At 42.2% G+C, this 20689-nt stretch overlaps 1 protein-coding gene across 3 annotated transcripts in view; it reads right to left on the minus strand.

Annotated features, from left to right (window-relative positions):
• The window catches only part of LOC134628116 (band 4.1-like protein 1), a 95267-nt gene that overhangs the window by 40888 nt on the left and 33690 nt on the right, over positions 1 to 20689 (minus strand). For all 3 annotated transcript variants that reach the window (XM_063474788.1, XM_063474786.1, XM_063474787.1), the window contains exon 2: positions 737 to 874. In XM_063474788.1, the coding sequence (XP_063330858.1) occupies positions 737 to 775 (39 nt within the window). In that variant the 5' untranslated portion in view covers positions 776 to 874. The remainder of the gene's footprint in view (positions 1 to 736; positions 875 to 20689) is intronic.

Raw genomic sequence — 20689 nt, forward strand, 5'->3', positions numbered from 1 at the left:
TTTCTCCCCAACAAACACAACAATGTCGATGAAACGTCTTGCACAATCTAAGGCACCTCCCTTTGGTTTCATTCTTTAATACTGAACTTATTTTTCTACGAAGGTGTTTAAACAAGAGAGAAGAGTGTGAAAATGTTCATGCCTGTCTGAGAAAAGTGTATAAAGTGTGTAGTGACGGGTTTTACAGCCTTAAAACATCTATAATAATTGTAAAAAATGTCAGCTGCCGCAGGTTATTTTTAGAATGTAAGTCCCGCGATAAACGAGGGACCACTGTACTTCCATTCAAACACAGAAATCAGCATGCAAGCAAAACAATCACGCTGAGATTTTTGGTGCTTCACTTTCTTTATAGTGTCACGCAGCAAGAGCCAGCAACCTCCAGGAACCACTTTCAACCAGTGGAGGAACACACATTTTTCCAAAGCAACTGGTGATTGTATGCTAACCAATATGTGTATGGCATTACAAGATACAGGAATAGACTGGCACAGAGTAGTCAAGAAGATTAGATAATGGAGTAGACGTAAACAGTTTAATGAAGAATAAAGACTTTGGTTGTGTAGACAACAATTATTTCTCAGTTTAGCTTTTACTTCAAACAGTTCCTAACTCACTATATAAAAGCTATTATATCATGTTTTTCCTAATGGCGGTGTGTTTTTACTGTGTTTCCACCAACTAGATTTCTGTAGCATTAACAGTAGTCTAGTAGCACTATGAGATCCATGCTCACCTGTTTTGCTATTTTACTGTCAGAGGCTGAGTCCTGCATGTCTGCTGCTTCCCCCTGCTGTCCGGGAGGACTCCTTGTTTGCGTTCTTCACCTCTGACTCGAGGCCTTCCTCTGTCACTTCAGCAAAGTAACACCAACCTGAGAAGAGACAGGAGCATTGCAAATATATAATATCAAGTTTATAATGAAAAATAACTGCGTGTAGGGCTACAATGCTATATCGACGTCATTAATCGTTCCCCTCTTTAAAAAAGAAAAAGAAAAATTTTAGAAAGTAAAACATTGTAAACACAAATGCATGTATTCCCAAACCATAATGGCGCCTTCATTACAAATTCTAAAAGCTGTGCTTTCTTTGTAAAACACCACTTGCAAAGACATAATTCATGCTGCCGTCAAGGGCATTTACTTTAATTATAAAATCCCTCACTGAGCCAGATAGTGATCATCTATTAAGCAAGGCAAGTTCCGACACTCAGGTGACGAATACCACAAAAAGGTAAATGAGGTTATGAGCGCTATAGTCAGTATTTGCTTCAAATACCAGCTGTTAAAGAGAAAAAAAGGTAACAGTAGGAGATTACTTATCCATCAGCAGCTACGCCTGTAATTCTTCAGTCTGTCTGATTTGAGTACATATGTGCACAGAAGTTATTAAACCTAATAGTCCATTGTTCGTCACATAAAGAAAATATTCGACCTAATAAATCTAAAAATGCATAGAGAGCAGCAGGCGCTTTGTTTCAGTTATGTAGGTTTATTACGTATCATCAGCGATTGAAGTCAAGTGTTAATTTTCCTGGATATTCGTTGGAGCTTGCTGTCTTTAGTTGCAGGGTATAGGTGTGGGTGGATAAAACAATAACCGCAACTGCAGTGACACAGCAGAGCAGCCAGTTATATCGGTTTGCAGAGGTGTGTACTGTTAGCACGTCTAAACAGAGGCCCAGAAGATAAACACTTAAGACACTTAAGACACTCTCACAGACACCTCTGCACTAGTTAGAAACCATAGCGTAGAAATGTTGCAGCAGATGCACTGTTGAATTAATATTCTACCAACTTAATGCAAAAAGTAAAGGTTCAGTTTATTTAATTGGTTCAGAAATCAGAGCAGTAAGCATCCATTGCAAAACTGGTAGGTTAGCATTTGCATGGATGCATATTTTTGTGTCAGTTTTATCTAACTAGTGACTAAACGAGTTTTTTATTAAGTAAAAATCACAATATTTCCTTCTAAACTGTAGTGGAGTAAAGAAATAAAAATGAAACTAAATTAAAATACAACTACATAAAAACCTTAGTCTCATATATCTCATCTTAGATTAGTTTAGCCTGTTTTAGCTTATTGTAGATTAGCTTAGCTTGTCTTAGATTATCTTAGGATGTGTTAGTTTATCTACATTAGTGGAGAAGTCTGCGTTAAAGGCTTACTTCCATAGCTCACTAAACAACACACAATACTCGCAAATTAAATTTATACAAAAACAGAAGCAGGTGAAAATTTAGGCTGGAGTTTTCCAGGGTTTATGCAGCATTTCGCCTTGCTTTAGCAACATTTCTGAGTCTGGAGTGGTAATTAGTGAGCTTTAGCCTGTTTCTCTCTTTTTCTAGGCTTTGTGCTCAGTTCAGGAAAAAGTTTTCCAGGCTGGTATGAAAGAGGTTTTCCCCTAAAATGCCTGCGTGTTCAGGTTATTGTGTAACAGTCACAATATGTGCAGTAAATAGCCAGTGTTATATATGGTATGGAGCAAACATGCATCAACAAAAGAGGCTGTCTCGTATAAAATGACTAATGGAGAGGATACATCAAGGACTTCTGTTTGCAATATTTTGCACACACACACACCCCCCCCCCCCCCCCCCTTTCCATCTCCTGGCACCATATTACTTTTTTTTTTTTTTTTTTTTTTTTTTCAGTTTTAAACAAGGAAGCTTTTTGTGACTCAGATTTTGTTTGTAGTACTTAGAAACGCCATCACAGGAGAAGTATTTTGTTCACATTGTAGATTTTTTGTTTAATAATTTATGTTCTCTTCTGAGAAGTCTTGTTTCATCGCTGAGGCTTCATGTTTAATGTCTCTGAAGCCCACGTGGGTTAGATACATTTACGTGCGAGATGCAAAAATAAAAATGACACTGTGTGCACTGCCTAGTCGTCTGTTAAAAGGGAACAGGCAGCTCTGCCTGCCAACAATGGATTTCTCACTGTATGATTGCTGAACATTAGCGGAGAGCAGCGATTTAAGTATGAAGCTTCTGAAGCCGTGGAACATTTTAGTGCGAATGGCCCAGATACACACTAGTTAAAACTTCCTGCTCCTGCTTTTATTTTTGCAATTTACTGAAGAATGAAGAAGCTGCTCATTATTTTTCAGTCTAGGGGCAGATTAAAACAAAAAAAGATGACCCAGGAACACGTTCTTCCTTAACCTTTAATCAAAAGAAGGCAGTGTACATAATGCGTAAGCATAACAGGAAAAATGTTTGCGTTTTACAGAAGTCCCCTGAAGGCCTGTGCTGTATATAATCCATACTGTATATGACCCTGGAGGTCTCTATGCCCCACAAGCAGCAAATCACATCAAAATAATGCACCTGAGGATTGTAGGCAATCACAGCCAGCATGGGCAGCACAACCGGTTCACACTGGTTCAGAGGAAAAGACACTCCCCTCCCGACTCCAAACCAGAGGTCTTGACATACACGCACGTGTTTAAAGGAGTGTGAACCCCTCCTCTCACTCCTCCTCCTCCTCCTGGTCTGCAGCTCTATCACAACTGCCCCATTACTTACAATCACAGCAAATTGACAGAAATGAATTCTCCTCCTTGGGGACAAAAGTGAAGCGTGGACTGGTATGTCCGCTCAGGGCCTCATTTCCTCCTCGCTGTCTGATCCAGCTGAGTGCTGAGCTATGAGGTGCCAAATCAATTTTCTGTCACTGGCTGGATCGTGGGTATGACTGCCAAGTAAACTTCACCGAGTGAAGAGGTAAAGCTCAGGTATCGCGTTCTGACGGAGGGGGAAGCACAACACCGGCGTCCTCCCCCAGTCCAATTCAGTCAAGCCGAAAATAACGAGCCTCTCCCCTGCGTGCTTTACAGGTGCGCGCTTTCTCATTCTGTCCAAGAGAAACAGAAGCTGACGTGCCTCCCCCCACCACCATCACCGTTTAAGATCCATCTGGGCTACATGACACGGTGCATTCATCTACAGCCGTTTCTGTGAATATATCTGTCTCAGCTGTGCTGTGTTCACAGCAACAAATTACCTGAGAGCAGCTCCACTCTAACAGTGTCTGTTCACGGCTGTGGACGTTTTTCACTCTCACTTCAAACACGTTAGCAAGCCCACAGCCAAGCGTGACACATTTTATAACCATACTCAGATCGATAGCTACTGTTGCTTTTGAAGAGATATCTTCGATTCACGCCAGCCGATAATGAGAAAGCCTGTCGAGGACGCGCGTTCAAGCAGGTAACACGTAAGAGAGAATACAAATCACATGATGCGGAGCGGGCTCGGCGCTCAATGGGGTCTCTTATTGAGACATCTCTTGAAATCAGATTAATTACCAAATTAACGCAGATTGATGTCACAGAGCGAGGCAGTCAAGCTCTGCAAAGGCATTAATTTCCTGCAACAGACTATTACCCACAACGGCCTCGATCACCGCTCTCACCGAGACCTCTGCGGAGGAGAAGAAGGAATCAGAGAGTGCAGAATGTGCTGCATGCTTCCTTTGTTGTACACTGGGTGCAGTTTACTGACGAGGTCTGCCTTTGATATCTGCCATCAGTAATAATAATTCATTACAGGGAGCGCCGTATTGTTTCCTCAGAGGGTTATGACACACTACTTTTCCCTAACAAGTGCAGCCTTTCCCTCGTGTTTCTTCTGCCGCTTTCTCTTCACTCTCATCAGAGCTGAGCTTTCATCTAAGCTAACCAAGTGGAGGGAAAACGAGGGAGGGAGCACGCACGTCTGTGGAAGACTACTGGCTCGGCTCCGAGATGCAGTTGCCATGGTAACGGCATAGAGCGCCTCTTTTTTTTTTCTTTCTTTCTTTCACGCCCGCTCTCCTCTGTTTCTCCAAAGAGGAGTGACAGAGAAACAGAAAGACCAAGCGAACGAGGAGGGAAAGATGAGAGGCCAAAAGATGAGGCGGCTAGGAAGACGGGTGGATGGGGGCGGGGAGGTTGGGATCGAGGATACACGGAAAAGATAAGAAATTACAAGAGGCAGGAAATAAGCTGATGTGGCACCGCAACTCAGAGGAAATGTCAAGCAGCCTTTCCTCTGATTTTGCATCGGACTAGCTGCGCACAGGGACTGACATCGAGGCTGCAGGCCACCTCTTGCTAACCTCCTACTACATGCTGAGCAATGAGAACTCTGTGCTCACCACTCTTTGGTAATCCCATTGTACAATCCACCGCTCTGGATTGTACAATAGGTGATCTTAATCTCATTTACCATTAGCAATGCTTCAGAGTAATCAAAGAGCACCGGAGAGTAAAAAAAGTGAACAGAATAGCTGCTGCAAAGGGCTATATGCTAGATGTAGGATAAATGCAGCCAAAGTGAAAGAGTCCAAAGAGTCCTACTGTTTGATGATGAAGCAACAGCAGTGATATGTGGTATAAAATGTAGATAAAAGAGATATCTTGGGTTCCTGGTACACGGCGCCTTCGCTCAGCCCTGCTTCAGGGCTGATGTTCAAGTACAGTAAAAACAAGTGGAAGAAGCGACTGTGAAACATTCCAGCAGCAACAGTTCTCTGAATATTTTGCATATCAAAGTTATGTGACTCATATTCATATTCACAATGGACATTTTGACTTCGGCAACACTGCATTGTGGGATTGTTTGCAGTAGCAATGCACACACCATACACAAGGCATTTAAGTGCAAGTGTTAGAATACAATATGTTGCCAGTGATAATGGCGGGAGTCACTATAAAGTAATCTCTGTGATGTTATACACATTGGAAACAGTCATCTACAATACAGCACAATATCCGTGCACCTGAAGATGAAAAAAATATCAATAAGAGGGCTGCAGAGCATGAATTATATATTTATTCCCCACACTGTGCTGTCAGTGTCTGTGTACTATCACAACTGTTTTACCTGCTCTCTGATTTGATTTTTACTTGCGAGTTCATTCATTTCTATTTTCATTTATGAAGTAGCCACTCTAAGTGCAATTAGATGGGAGAGTTCTTTAGAGGCGATGCACGTTTTCATGAAAATATCAAAATTTGCAGCTAATGTGTTGATAAATTTATACAAATGGAGATCAAAGTCTCTCTCAATCATCTTTCTATAAATTTAACATGATGTGTGGAGTGGCCGAGGTAAGAAGCCACAAAGACATAAGTAAACGAGCCAGCCAGAACACGCAAGACTAATTTTTCATACCATAATCTTAAGTTAGAGTTACACTGCATTCATTCAATATACTGGAAACTGTCTTTTGGTTAGTCAGTCGTTCATTTTGTATTAGTCCAACTGTAAAAACAAAGCTAACACACAGACGAAGATAAAAACTGCAGTTCCTGGTGTGACCACTTGAGGATGGCTCCAAAAAGCAAGTTAGACAACAGTCGCTGGCCAGACCCCATATACTCCCATGCAGAAATGCCCAGTGTCCACTGAAACTGACATGTTCATGACCTGTGATCATGTCAGTTTGCCTATTAGTCACAACAACCATTCAACGAGTAGCCTTCATAGCAGATGGCTGCCTGAGCTTGAGCCTGGTTCTTCCAGTGTGTAACTCACCCATTTGGATTTTGGTAACTGACAGATGTGGTGACACAGGCAGTTGCTCATAATTGTCTGCTAGGCCACACCTCAGCCAATACAAATGTGAACTGTACGACATCGTTATGGTAAAGTCAAGAGACCAAAACTGAAAAATGCTGTAAAATCCTGCATCTTTCCCCTAGTACGAAAGTTTGTAATACTGGCCACACGTTAAACTTTTTTTGCAGAGTTGAAAGATAAAATGTGGTCCATGCATTTTCTATCCTCACACTAAGGTCACTGGGCATCTGCTACTGTGCTGGGCAACAGGCTACCTCATCAAGTTGTCAGCAACTCTGGCTCTTCCTCCCACAAAGCAGCAGTGCTGCTGCTAGCATGTCTGGGCCCCACTGATCTGAGGCGCACAGCTACGTGTCAGAGGCAGTTCATAAAGTCGATCCGACCGAGAAGGAAGAGAGACTCAAGGACGCTGCCCTCACTCGCTCTAATGATATTCTCTTCCTAAACAGCAATGTCGTCGGGGCACCTCTTGTAGCTGGAGTGCCCTCTCATTACTCTGTGAAGTAATCATGGGTGATCATCAACCAAAGTACAATAACAAGATGAGGCTTCGCCAGACAGACAGCACAACAACAACAATAACAACAGCAGCATGAAGCGCCACATTCCTACAGTGTGTCTGGAATCACCACAGAGGAAGACAGGCTGTGTTTTCCTTAGTGCAGCCCTAGCAGGAGTGTCGCTCTCCAGACTAAATATGTGAATCAAGATACGAGCTCACCGAGAGATAAGTATCAGCACACAAAGTTGCAGATAGAGAGCAGAGTTATGGAGAGAGCCAGAAGTTGGGGTTAGTATAAATTGCTGCAGCGACATCCTTCTGTCACAGCGTATCTAATGGGAGATAACCTTTCTGATGCTGGGCCGGAGACTACTGGAGCATGCACGAGGACCTTACCTCTGATGGATCAGTCTCTGTGGGTGTCCAGAAGATGCTCGCAGCGGGGGCTACAAATGCAATGTTTTTTTCCCCTCCCTTGCACTTCCCTCGTTCCCCACGCTCACAGCTGATATTGTGATAAACAAGTGAACGCAATGCAACTAAAGTGAAACCTAGCCGGCTGAGAGCATGCTAATGAGAGTTTAAAACAGGGAAATGAGGACATGGGCGTGGGAACACATGGGCGGTCGAAGAGGCATCATCACGAACCTCGAGGGCAGGGAGACACATGGTGGCAAGATGAAGCTTGTCGGCTCGTCGGTGCGCTGTCAAAGCTGTGCAAAATCCTAACTCACTGATCGGTGCTTCTTAAAGGGCAGAGGCCTTTAATGCTGCGTCTTTTTTAGATATTTCCTTGGGTCTCCTGAGAGTGTCAGACAATAATAGCCAAAGTCGCTTCCAAAAGAAGTCCTCCAGCAATGTTTGTTTCTTCACACTGCCCACTTTGTGTGTGAATATCTGTTATTTCCCAGCTAAAGCTCAGGTTCCGTTCACCAAATGTAAATAACTTATCAGGTAATAGCAAAAGAGAAAAAGTGCAGTTCGTTCCACTTTTGTCCCAACAGATGCATAAAACATGTACAAGCGGCAATTAAATGCAGCCATTTTAGATGTGAGGCTATGTGCTTCTGTTGTTGTGTGAAAAAGAAAAAGAAAAGGCGCTGTCACATTGTCAAAGGCCATATGTGTAATTGTCTCCACAGGAAGCCTCCAATGTGCTACAGTTAATGAGAGACTGTCACAATGGTTGCACTTCCCAAACCAGATTCTCAACCACTGTAATCTCTGAACAGGAAAATTATTTCCTATTGCTTAGAATCACAATTGCAGCTGTTGGGTTTGTTTGGCTGTTGGAGAAGTGCTGATGACAGCAAACAGCAAACAAGTCCGTGCAGTTCAGAGTGCCACTTTGAAGGAATCTATGCTCACTAGCATTTTTACTGTTTAATGTTGCAGGGTTAAAGGAAACTAGGGCACAAACGAGGGTAAACATTGTTAAGATGCTGACAGCATTAACACATCACTTGTTAGCTTTGTAGTTTACACTGGCATGCGTCAGTTTTTAAGTTCAAGCCTGTAACACAAGGTACCTGTGCAACCTTCTCACTCGAAGCTCAAACAAGCTGCTGTTTGTGCTCTGCTGTTTCGCGATCACGCTGTCAATAAATCCACGTCTCCGCTAACAATTTCAAACCGTATTCGTCTGATGACCCAAACGGCTTCAAGTTTTGCCTCCACACAGCACACAAACTTGGTCAATCATTTTGCCTTTCCCTTTGAAGAAATGCACAAGCACACGTACCCCCACACACTGGCGTTCTCTCACTTTCTCTTTGATTTGCCCTTTTTGCGTTAAATCTGCTAATTTATTTTTCTCCGTATGTATTCAACTCATGTTTATATGGCTTTTCATTCCTTTTTACAAGCTTACAGTTATTCTTGCCTCTGCATCTTTTACAGTAACTTGCCGTAATATAGTTGTATGTAAAAACTAGATTTTTTTTGTGTGCAATCAGCCTGACAGGAGACGATGACTGCAGAAGCATTTGTTGACAACACAAGCCTCAATTTAAAGCCCTTTCAGAGATGCACCTAGATGTGATGAGAATTTCATGTTGGGTTCGTGTCTGAATAACGACTGATTTATTCCTTTAAAAAAAAAAAAAAGCAATCTAAAAAGTCACAGAAACCTTTATATGAGAAAAAAGAATTCAGTAAAATTTCAATAGTAATTGTGGCAATGCACAAATAATGCTGATTCACTGAGTGACTGAACTCTCCATGTGTCTTGTGCTGCTGTAGCTTTTATAGAAATTGTTTTTTAGCCAGTTAGGGCAGCTATCAACAAGATACTAAAGGTGCTCTAAAGGTGATGTGGGTAGCTGCTTCCATGTCAAGGTGACATGTGGTTCAGTATGTCATCCTGTATGTTGGTTCAGTTAAAGTTGTGCCTAGGTTCAGTATGTCATCCTTTTACCTCTGTTTTGTTCTACCACTTCGGTGGCTAACTGCTCCATTTTGCTAACTAGCAAGCAACTTGTTAACTTGTAAAATTACAACATTACTGAGTTTATTATAAAATTTCCTACAGAGAAAAGTAACAACTCGGCACTCAAAAATAAACAATTGCAGTTAGCACGTGCATGTTGCTAATATTATCTTATATAACCCTATGGGCAGATTTTTTCAGGCCTGAAACGCTTTAAAATTCTTCATTCATTCAACATGACTGCACACCAGTGAACAAAGCAAGGTCCATAAAGACATGGATTGAGTGTTTTGGTGTAGAAGAACTTGACTGGCCTGCACAGACTCCTGACTTAAACCCGACAAACGCATTTTGGATGAATTTGAGCGGAGTCTGTGAGCCAGGCCTTCTCGTCCAACATAAATGCTTGGCCTCACAAATGCACCTCTGGAATACTGGTCAAAAATTCCCATAAACACATTCCTAAACCTTGTGGAAAACCTTGCCGGAAGAGTTGAAGCTGTTATAGCTGGAAACCCTATGGATTAAGAATAGGATGTAAGCCATATTTATATGTGTGCGAAGGCAATTCAGTTCAATTCAATCTTATTTATACAGCGCCAAATCACAACAATAGTCGTCTCAAGGCGCTTTATATTGTAAGGTAGACCCTACAATGATACATACAGAGAAAAACCCAACAATCATATGACCCCCTATAAGCAAGCACTTGGCGACAGTGGGAAGGAAAAACTCCCTTTGAACCGGTGGAAACCTCCGGCAGAACCAGGCTCAGGGAGGGGCGGGGCCATCTGCTGCGACCGGTTGGGGAGAGAGAAGGAAGACAGGATAAAAGACATGCTGTGGAAGGCATGGCAGATGTGCAAATACTGAGAAAATAGTGTATGTACAAAGTGAAATTTTTAGTGCAAAGAAAATCTGTGTTTTATCTAGGAAAACACCAGGTCAAGGCATGAAGGTTTTATTGTTTGTGGTGTGTAAAATGTTACAGATAAATTACCAAATGTTTCAACTAAGACATACTGGTGTCAAATTGAAGATACTGGCATTGGTTCTCTACCATTGTCTGTTTTGGTAAGATAAGTGGTATTTGTTGACTTTACCGATGCTTTTTCTCACAGAAAACAGCCGTTTGTGGAGGCTGGAAATGAATGAGGACTGGTTAGTTAACCAGCGAAGTAGAGCATTACAAGGTGAAACCAGAATAGTGAATATTCCAGCAGGGTTTGTCACTATACTTTAACATTAGTGTCATTTGGGAAATGGTTGCTAAAGTGAAGCTTAATTTAATGCCACAGCATTCAGTTCAGACTTGGTATCATTATTTCCTGAAACATGTTTTTCAGTTTATCTCAAACTCATGCCATTTCTCTGAGAGTAATGTTTTAATAAAGCCATTTATTTAATGGACAAGAACTGAGCGTCTGAAAGATAACAGCAGAAAAATGAAAGCAGTAATTCTACATATTCTTTATCTGAAAAGGGCTAAAGGAAAATGTTTCAGTTCTATCTGTCCTCGATAAAGAGAATTCACATAACAATGATGATTTTTTAATTTAAAGTATTAGTGAGACGTTACAAAAAGCTCTCCTTAGATATTTCAGCCTATAACAGTGAGATAAATAAGTCTGTTGTGAAATCCATCCCTTCCAACCAGGAAGTTGTGAGTCGTGCCTCATGATCCTGTTATAAGCACCGATACAATACCCGCCTTTGTTTCCTGCAGTGTTAGCCCGACTGGCACAAGGCTCAGATTAGTTTTCTTTTTTAATGGAAAACTGATCTGCAGACAGGGTTTCTTTAAAACCGAGCACCCAGTGAAGAGGAGTGTGTCTCAGCACAGTCCATTATTAATGTAAAAAAAGGGCACGCTTTCATCTTTTGTGGCCCTTTCTTCATGAACTTTTGATGTATCCAAGGTCAATCTGAGTCCCCACTTATTCTCAATCAAAAATATGACTTACACGTTCAGGAGGATTTCAGCGCTATGCCACACAAACGTGACAACGAAGCCTTGTGTCAGCTGGCATATATTATGCTAATGGTCACGCTCAAGTGCATATCGCAAATGCATGTCCTTGTAAGAGAGTTCATCGGAAAGAGCAGCACTCTGTTGGAATAACTCCAGAGAACACAACACAGCCAAGACTCGGCTATCTGGATACTAAGGACACAACTAGCTGCCTCCTAACACTGAGCTGCCGTTTACTCACAGCAGTGCCCTCCAAGATGATTTTTCCAATTTCCTTTCACCCTTAGAAGTCATAGCAAATGCCATAAATCAACAGGAAACGCCAGGTGTCAGGAACCCCTTACAGCATGACTCATCTCTTCACAGGTCGCCTTGAGTTATAGTCCCAATCTTTTTTTTTTACTGTATCTGAACTGTACTCAGGGGATCAACATGGATCAGCCAGCAGCACACAGGAGGAATTGTTGGGATTCCCCTTTGGGAGGATGCCTGGAGCTAATTTTTTTTTTGCAATCCCATTACATTTGTGATCAGAATTCCTGGAATTTGCAGGGACTACTCCACATGCAAGGACACTAAACAGTTGAATTCGCTTCATGCCGACCTTTCTAAAATGAATGAAATACTGCAAGACGCAGTGATTCACAGCATCGAGGAAACTATTTCACCTTTGTTGCATTAAACAGAAAGATAAAAGCTGCTATTTTCATCTCCAGAACACTTTTACGTAGAACTTCCATGAATGTTAATGGAAACATAAAAACCTCATCAGAATAACACTGCAGTGTGGTCCACTGGGAACAATTCAGAAGACTTAAGAGGTTTGCTGGCCTCTGTGCTATTTTGGCACAAATGGACCCTCCTCCTAGCCCCCAGTGGCACCGCTCTCTGCCAGCTGAATGCATCCTCCTGCTGCCGCTGCTGCTGCCCGGCTAGCTGCTGCTGCCCGGCTAGCTCCGGCAGCCCTCAGTTGCTGCTGTCTAATGGACTGCTTACAGTGCGAGGGGGAGAGGAGGCAGAGCGGCTGTAGGGCATTGGACCAACATGGTGCAGGTGCAGACCATCACCACACAAAGAAGGCTGGAGTGCACGACTCAGTTTGTGAGTGTTTGTTTGTTTGCCTTCATCCCCAGTCCTTCTATGCACACACACACACACACACACACGCTGGGCATGAGCTTTTCCATCATTCGAGATAAGTGGCACACACTCCAAAATGTTTTGGATACAGGCCATTTCACATTTTCCATGCCAGGATGCAGAGACAGAGGTCGTAGCTGTCTCAAGCTCCTCCACATGGATGCAAAATGCCGCAGGAGAGGACACACAGGGAAAGAGGGGGAGAAAGACGACGTGTGCAGCACACATGTAGCCAATCGCTTAAGCCAGTGGTGTAAAGGTGACCGTGCTTGTGCCTGCTTTTGCAATGAAGGCCCCTCAGCTTTGTTACGACCTCCCCGAGACGCTGAGAAACAAAGAACTGTTATTTTTTTTAAATGTTCTCGCTTATTATTTTTATAATTTCTTTCTTCTTTTTGTTCTTTCATTAGTATTTTTTAATTATACTCACAATGTGTGTGTTTTTTGTCTGATTTTTTCTCTCGGTCTTTCTATTCGTGGTCTAACGTTCTGCTATTGCTCTGCTGTCATTAAAGAGGCTATATAAATCAGTTATTATTATCCCCAACAGTTTCACAATACACTATGGCAACAGAGACTGCAGCATCACCCACCGTCCCCGTCATGGCCCATTTCAAGCTTGGTCCCTAGCGCCCGACGGAGAAGGTGGCACCATGCCACACCATATGGTATTCTATGTGGCGGAGTGCAGCACTCTGCGGGAGAGCTGAGCTGTTAAAGCAAGAATCCTGTCCACTGGACTAATTAACGTCTCTGTGATCTGGGAGGTTTAACACAAAACCGGGCCAGACACCCTTCACCCTGCATTACCTTTGCCAGGGCCTTTCAGCCGAGCAATACGCAACTATCTTTACACGTAGAGCAGATGGCGGCTCATGATCTTGACTGTAGATGAAGGAGGCATGTTAGAGTAACATTTTATCACTCTGTCTCTCTCTCTGTCTCTCGTTCTGCCTCTCCCCAGTGCCCTTTGTGATCTGATAGGCCTGGAATAATAAGCAGTTAGCGCGTTATCCGCTAGCAGCGCGGAGATAAAGCCGCACAGATCTCAGCAGGTGTGACCCCGCAGCAGAGCCTGGTAATAACAGTGGAAGCTTTCACAGTGACACGTAATTATCATAAGAGAGGAGCTTTTAAAAAAAGAATCATCAAAAGATCGACTTCAGAAATTAGATTCAGCATGTTTAATGTTGACATTAAGGCGGTGCTGATAAAGCGCTCACTGTGTTGCCAAAACACACATAGATACAGTAAAGGATATGAATTTTAGTTCACATGGCTTCTATTATGAATTAAGCCAAGACAAAAATCTGTTCGGCGGAAAGCACAATCTTTTTCTTCTCCTATTTTTTGTCGTTATTACGGGTAAAAATTAAATGAATGAATCTGTTAGACTTGATTATTAATCTGAATTTAAACTGCAACATTTGGACAACAAACTCTGCAGATGGGCCAGATGTACATAAGAGCCTTTTGCACATCTTCCAGGTACAGAAGTGACACATTTGATGAGGTGATTTTTCACAGAAATCAAAATGTCAGCACACAAAAGATACGACCGGAGAGTCACGCTCAATCAGTCGAGTAAAAATACGGATTAAGAAACAATGTACCAAAAACAATATCAAAACAGTTTATAAAAGCAAGCAAACAGGAGACGGGGAGTTGCGGCAGGTGTTGATTAAAATGAAGCTTGAGCACGATGCTCAGCGAACTGTGAGATCACTACAGGCTATGACTGCGCTCTGAAGATAAGACCTTTGCAGCATGCACTGAGCTACATTTAGTCAAGCATCAGTCGGATCAACAGCATCTCCACCCTCCACCTGCTCGGCTGGGTTCCCAGCTGTGGTGGTTCTTATGCTGATATCCTCTCGTCTCTGATTTTATTCCTTAAAAATTTCACGATCAGTCAGAAAATATTTTTACATTATTTATTGTCAGCATTTTTCTCCAATAGCCATTTATTGTATCTGCAAGTAGCAATTTCCTCTTTAGAAATGTATTATTGTTGGGCATGGATGGAAAGTGAGTCAACAAACCCGATTTGATGGTAATAGTAAAAATGAAAAAACAACAATAATAAACTTTATGTAGTCCTGTTAAAGGTTGATTCATGCTGCCATTCTAGTGGAGCTAGCTACTCTGTATAGCTTAAAATATAAACTACATAAAGATACATACTAGTAATCAAATCTATCAAATTTATGAGAGAACATTCAGTTTTACTTACTAAACCTAAAAATCAGAATGTGAATGAAGAAGGACTTTTGTGTTTCAAGTAGACAAAACCACGTCATGGTTTTGTTGGAAAGAGGGATCAAATGCCAGACGCAGAGATAAGCAAAGTAAACAATAAAAAGTGAGACTTTATCCAAGAGCAAACAAAAAAACAACAACCACAAAGTCCAATGGTTGAAAGCAAGGCAAAAAAGGAGCATGAGGAGGACAAGGGAGACGAACAGACTGTCTGATAGGGAAAGGTACCAACCGCCACACAGGTGGAAACAGAAGCAAAACGTAAAACCATATGAAGACACATGAGAACACTAACCTCTGAAATAAAACAGAAAGTAAACTGCTGTCTGAACTATCTGTGCTATTCTTACTGATGTTTTCACACCCACAGTTTTATCTGTGTGGGCCTTATGCTGACCACCCAAGCTAGCTAGCTTAACAGTGGAGCAGCTAGCTCAACAGCTGCAAGCTAATTTATGTTAAACGCTCAATTCCTACATATTAACATTAAGTTATTAAACTAATTAGTTTTACAGACTAAATGTAAAAAAAAACAGACAATTGTTAAGCCTTAACTTCTTCACACTTCCAGGTCACCAGTTTGCCATACTGACTTAAGGTCACAGTCACAGTGTTTTAGCCACATGCTAAACAGACACATTTTCTGAAATTAGAAGGTGTTACATTTCAGTCTCTTACATTTTGGCGTTAATTTTGCTTTCTGGCTCTCTTCATGCTTTAAGTGGGAGATGAACTCCCCATCTCTCTGTATCACCCACTGTGTCTACACAGAAGTAGCAAGAGCTACACCTACACACTCCGCGTGTGCCTTCCGTTTGCCTTATAGTCTGCAGCGCTGCATTAATTGAATGCAAATGCAAGAGCACTAAACTGCCCCCCAGCAGGCTGGATGTAACCCTCTGCAACATACTGCTGCTTCTTAATATTAAAAGTGCTCATGCAGTTGAAACAAGGGTGTGAAGTAGCCACAGGAAATGTGAAGCCATCCACCCTTGCTCATACAAAGTGGGGGGTGTGGTGATTTGGAGCCACAAGGACCAGTCCAACACAGAAAGACTGCCAACCATACAAGCTCACACCCACTCCTATGGCCAATTCCCAACATTTAGAATAATGGGGGTTGTTTTTGGTCCGTGGGAGGAAACTGCCTGTGAGACGACAGTACCTTCATCTGGATCACCTGTAAGTTGCAATGCCTATTAGCTGACGTTGTCATTTTAAAACCATGCGGAGGTTGGTTGCACTGTATGCAGACACACCAGTTTCTCCTCTGCCCTATTTATGACACAGTGGTGGCTTAAGGAGTGCCTGATGTGGCGTGTTACCGTGGCAACCTGGGGGCAATGCCAAATCAACCTGACCTCACATACGTCTGTAAGACCTCTGTGTTTACTCCTGTAAGAACAGCTATAAAATACAAAACTGGCCTGCAGAGAGAGAGCTGTATTATAACATAATGGGGAATTTCTCCCTACATCTGTCTGTGTGTTACAGGTACATTTTTGATCTGTGCCTCTTGAAAAAAAGATATACTATTACACAAGGGAAACTATTTTGGAAGCACATGGAATTAAAAGTGAAGTTTAACCAGTGTGCTATGCAAATTATGCATGCATTTGAGTAAAAGGATATAGGATGGTGAGCTTAAAACCGATGCAAAGTAAAGTATAAGTTATTATGCACTGCCTGCAAACTGCAAATCCCAGTGAAACGTGAAGCAGCTGCCCACCCAATCATCTGCAGAGCCGCCCAGATCGGTAAAGAGAAGAGGAATATGAATCCTTCAGTGGCATATGGTTTTTCACTAATGATGCATACAACTGAATTCGTCCCAGTAAGAACCAGCAGTTGCGGTGACATCCAGAGAGCAGAGCGTGTGTATTCGTGTGCCCAACCCTGCGCGCGGGTGTCGCTCTTGTGTTTGTTTGCTCTCTGTGGTATGAGATTTGCCACCGCACACTCTTCGCCACCATCGATCTGTCCTCCTCAAAGTGTCCTCTGCTGCTTGGCCTTAAAAAGTGACAAACAGAGCGGGTTTTGGGCTGCCTGCAGCCCTGTTCAACATCTGTGGCACAATCTGCCAGCAGGCGGGGAGCGCGGGTGGAGGGGAGGCTTTATACCACAAGGTTAACATAAACAGTGAAGTCAGAGGACAGGAGACACAAGCCAGGGGGAGTTTGATGCAGCAGTATCACTTTTTTTTATATGACAAGTGTTAAATGATCTGTGGAAGATTGTTTTATGTTAAATTACGTTTTAAGGTGCATTTTCACACCAAACGATGAAACACTATACTCATTTCCAGCTGCATCGTTTTATTCTAGGACTAGAGCATGGGCCACAGTTTGATATGGTCCATACTTATCTTATACTGCGCTCCTCAAATCAACTTGCTGTTTTACTTCTTCACCCCCCCTTAAGCCAGTTTTCTTTCAATTGCCTACATGTCATAAACTGACTGTTTGAAAAAAAAGTGGGAGGGGCTTCAGTTCTCACAAAATGTCTTTAATGGTATCCGGTCTTTAAGTCTGACGTCATTAGCCGTGTCTGGCCCCAAACTCCGCTGCAGGTCCCAAAGTCAAACGATCACTGTGGCATCACTCAGAGTTAAAAACTGTCTAAATTCTTTCATGTGTCATAAAATGATCTGTGTGGCTGTTCTACCAGGTGTAAGAATTAAGTTTAACATCCAGGGATCCATGAGAAACAGGATTTATGAAATTTAACAGAGTTAGAAGTTAACAGGAAGTTAGCTCGCTAGTTTCCATCTAAATATAATATACCATGTTCAGACTGAAGGATTTCTAAAACAAATTAAAACATTCAGCTCTGCTATCACTTCCAACATAAATGAAGACAGGAAAGTAAACAGCAGTGACGTCTGTAGGGTTACTGAAGTTAGGCTAGCTGGTATATAATGATGTGCTACGTGGTGGCTAGCGATACAGCTATGTTAGCATAACATAAACACAGTAAAGCTAGAGGATGAACGCCAACTTTTTTCCACTCGATAAAAGTTGACGTGAGGGTTCCTGATGGTTAGGGACAAATGCAATCGCTTGGCAGGATGCTGTAAACGGATCAAACTTCAGTCAGGAGAACAACTGAGATAATCCATCCAAAATACGAGGTTAGTCATTAATATACTGCTGCATGGGCTGGGCTTTTTTTAGGGGCTTGTTGAGATTAAATAGAACAACATACAAAGCATTAAAACATGTTAAAAACACAAAAGCTTTAATAAACGCAGTCGCTTAGAGCAGGGTTCATACGTCACTTAAAGACCGGATATAAAAGCAGTAAGGGGGGGGAAAACTGCTATCTGAAGCCAGAGGTTTCAGCTGAACTGAAAATTTCAAACTTTAAACATGTTTATTATGAGCATCCATCATTGGAACAATAAGAAAGTAAAACCAGAATAGATCTTGGAAACCACGTGAGGTCTAAGTGATCATTGATAACCGTAACCCTACCCTGTTCTCCTTGTTTCTATAACATAGGGTCAGGGGTTAAGGTTGAGGTCACGAATGATGATGATTTGGATCTCTGGGGGTTAAATGAAGGTAATCAATGTGAACAAATGTCAAAAGTGTGGCAAAATTTGGTTGACATGTGTTATTTTGAGATAGGTTAGATTAACTGTATCATTTCCAAGAAAACAACAGTGTCTGTTCAGTCATGTGGCGCTTGGCTGCTGAGATTGCTTTAAGGACGGATAACTGACAAAAAACATGAGAAATGGAACATCCTAATTTATGGAGAAGCAGCAAAGAAGCTTGGCATCTTTGCTTGATTTCACTCTTGGCTAATGGACTGTTGGCTTGATGAACGAGTCAATGAATTAATTAATTGTCATTCAGCTGATTTTCTGCTGCTGCTGCAGGAAAAGGTTCTGTTTTTGTTTCACGGCTGACTGACCAGTGCATTTTGGAATTTTCTCAGCCCCGGCTCTGAGGTGCAAAACAATGGGCATTGTATAGAAGGGCAGCCAGGGGACTGTTCCACATCTCATTAAGATGCTTCCTCGCATCTCTTTTTACTCAAAAACCTAAATTGAAGGTGAGATTGACTAAAAAAAGCAAGAAAACAAAACCCATTTTCTTCTGCGAATATGCATCATGGTTGTCAAAGAAAAGAAGGCTGAGGCTGTTTTGTTTTCAGCCTTTTTCGATTTCTTAGTAAACCCACTATCACCGCACCAAGGCTTCTACTGACTTGATCTATTTTAATCAAGATGAGAAAGCTGGAGTCCTATTTAGCTGTGAGTGCCCAAATCAGGACTCAAATAAAGTCTAAAATACTTGAGGAGACCTCATTAGAAGCAGCTTATTTAAATCAAGACAAACAGAAAGTAAGGCTTTGTTTTGTCACCTTTTAAAGAGGGATTTCTGTATGAGAGGGTCTTATATATCGAGCCTGCTGGCACACAAATCACTCCCTTAACAGTTTTCCCCCTGCATGTTAAAATGGTATTCATCACAACGGTGCAAAATGTTTTCAGTAGGAGAGACGTGTGGCTCAAAGAGGGCATCAGGGATGGGAGGAGGCACAACGGTGCTGTCGCTGGGACAGTGAAGAAGTGTTCCACCCCTTCCTATTAAAACACGAGCTTCTTCTTTTTTAGATTTAAGATTTTTGCTTGTCTGCAAAAGGTTTACCGTCGCTGTGACCTCGCAATACGATCAACTGCACTCAAGCACCGCAGCACACACAGAAAAAAGCTTATATGGAATATAATATACCAGTGAAGAATATCAAAACACAATAGGGACTCTTGCCTTAAATGAGCTGGATCAAAACACGGTATTTGCCAATGCCAACAAATATTTTTTTCCATGTTTATTGAGTTTTAAATCTAACCTTTAATACTGAAATCAAAAAGAGTTCTCGAAACATATTCAAAATAGTTCACACACCAATTTCACCCCTGCAAACGCGCACCACCATGCCCAAATTCAATTGAGGAATCAATGAAACTTAACAGTTCGGATGGCATTTGAATCTCATTTGGTTCTGCTTCAAGCCAGACGTATCCATGAATTCCATGAATTAAATTGTCACTGCTGCAGCAAATGTGAGCGAGAGAGGCATCCCCGAACAAGCTGGAGACATTTAGCAAGAGGAGCGAGCCTTCTTTTATTGACTCCTATGATGTACAGGGTTAGACGTCCCCACAGATAACGCTCCAGCCTGACAAGTTAAGGCGGAATGGGCAGACTTCCCCCTAATTCACATACCAATCCCTTTATGAATGAATTCAGAGTCGCCTTAAGGCTCGTTCCTGCATTCGCCACAGTGACAGGCCCGGCTCATACTTTTGCCACAGTGCCAGCCAGCCTCTTTCCAAATAATCGTGTCCTGTTTAGAACCATATTTCACTCCGCTTGTTATTACACATACGCTTTAGTACTCTATTGTTGTGCGCTCTACAGTCTCGGGAGAGAGATCAGCAACATTCCGAGTGTAAAGCCACAGGGAGAAAAAGCCCCCTGACGCATTAATGCTATGTGAGGTTACTCCTGAATACGGAGGGAGTTCAAAATGGGATGCCCGGCAGACTCCTCCATGCCTGCATGGGCGCGCATTCCTACCAGGAAATTACACGGGGGAATCACAAACAGACGCACACACGCACCATGGAATACACACACAGCTCATGTTCTGAGGCTAAAGCAACTTAAATGCGACTTTGTTCACTTGAGGGGAAAATACACACACAAACATAAGCGTCCGCCCACACACTTTGACTGACACGACCTTGTTACTGCAGATTACACATTAAGGCAAAGACACGAATGCTCAGCTAATCTTTGCTAT

Source organism: Pelmatolapia mariae, linkage group LG5, assembly GCF_036321145.2.
Source record: "Pelmatolapia mariae isolate MD_Pm_ZW linkage group LG5, Pm_UMD_F_2, whole genome shotgun sequence".
NCBI lineage: Eukaryota > Metazoa > Chordata > Actinopteri > Cichliformes > Cichlidae > Pelmatolapia > Pelmatolapia mariae.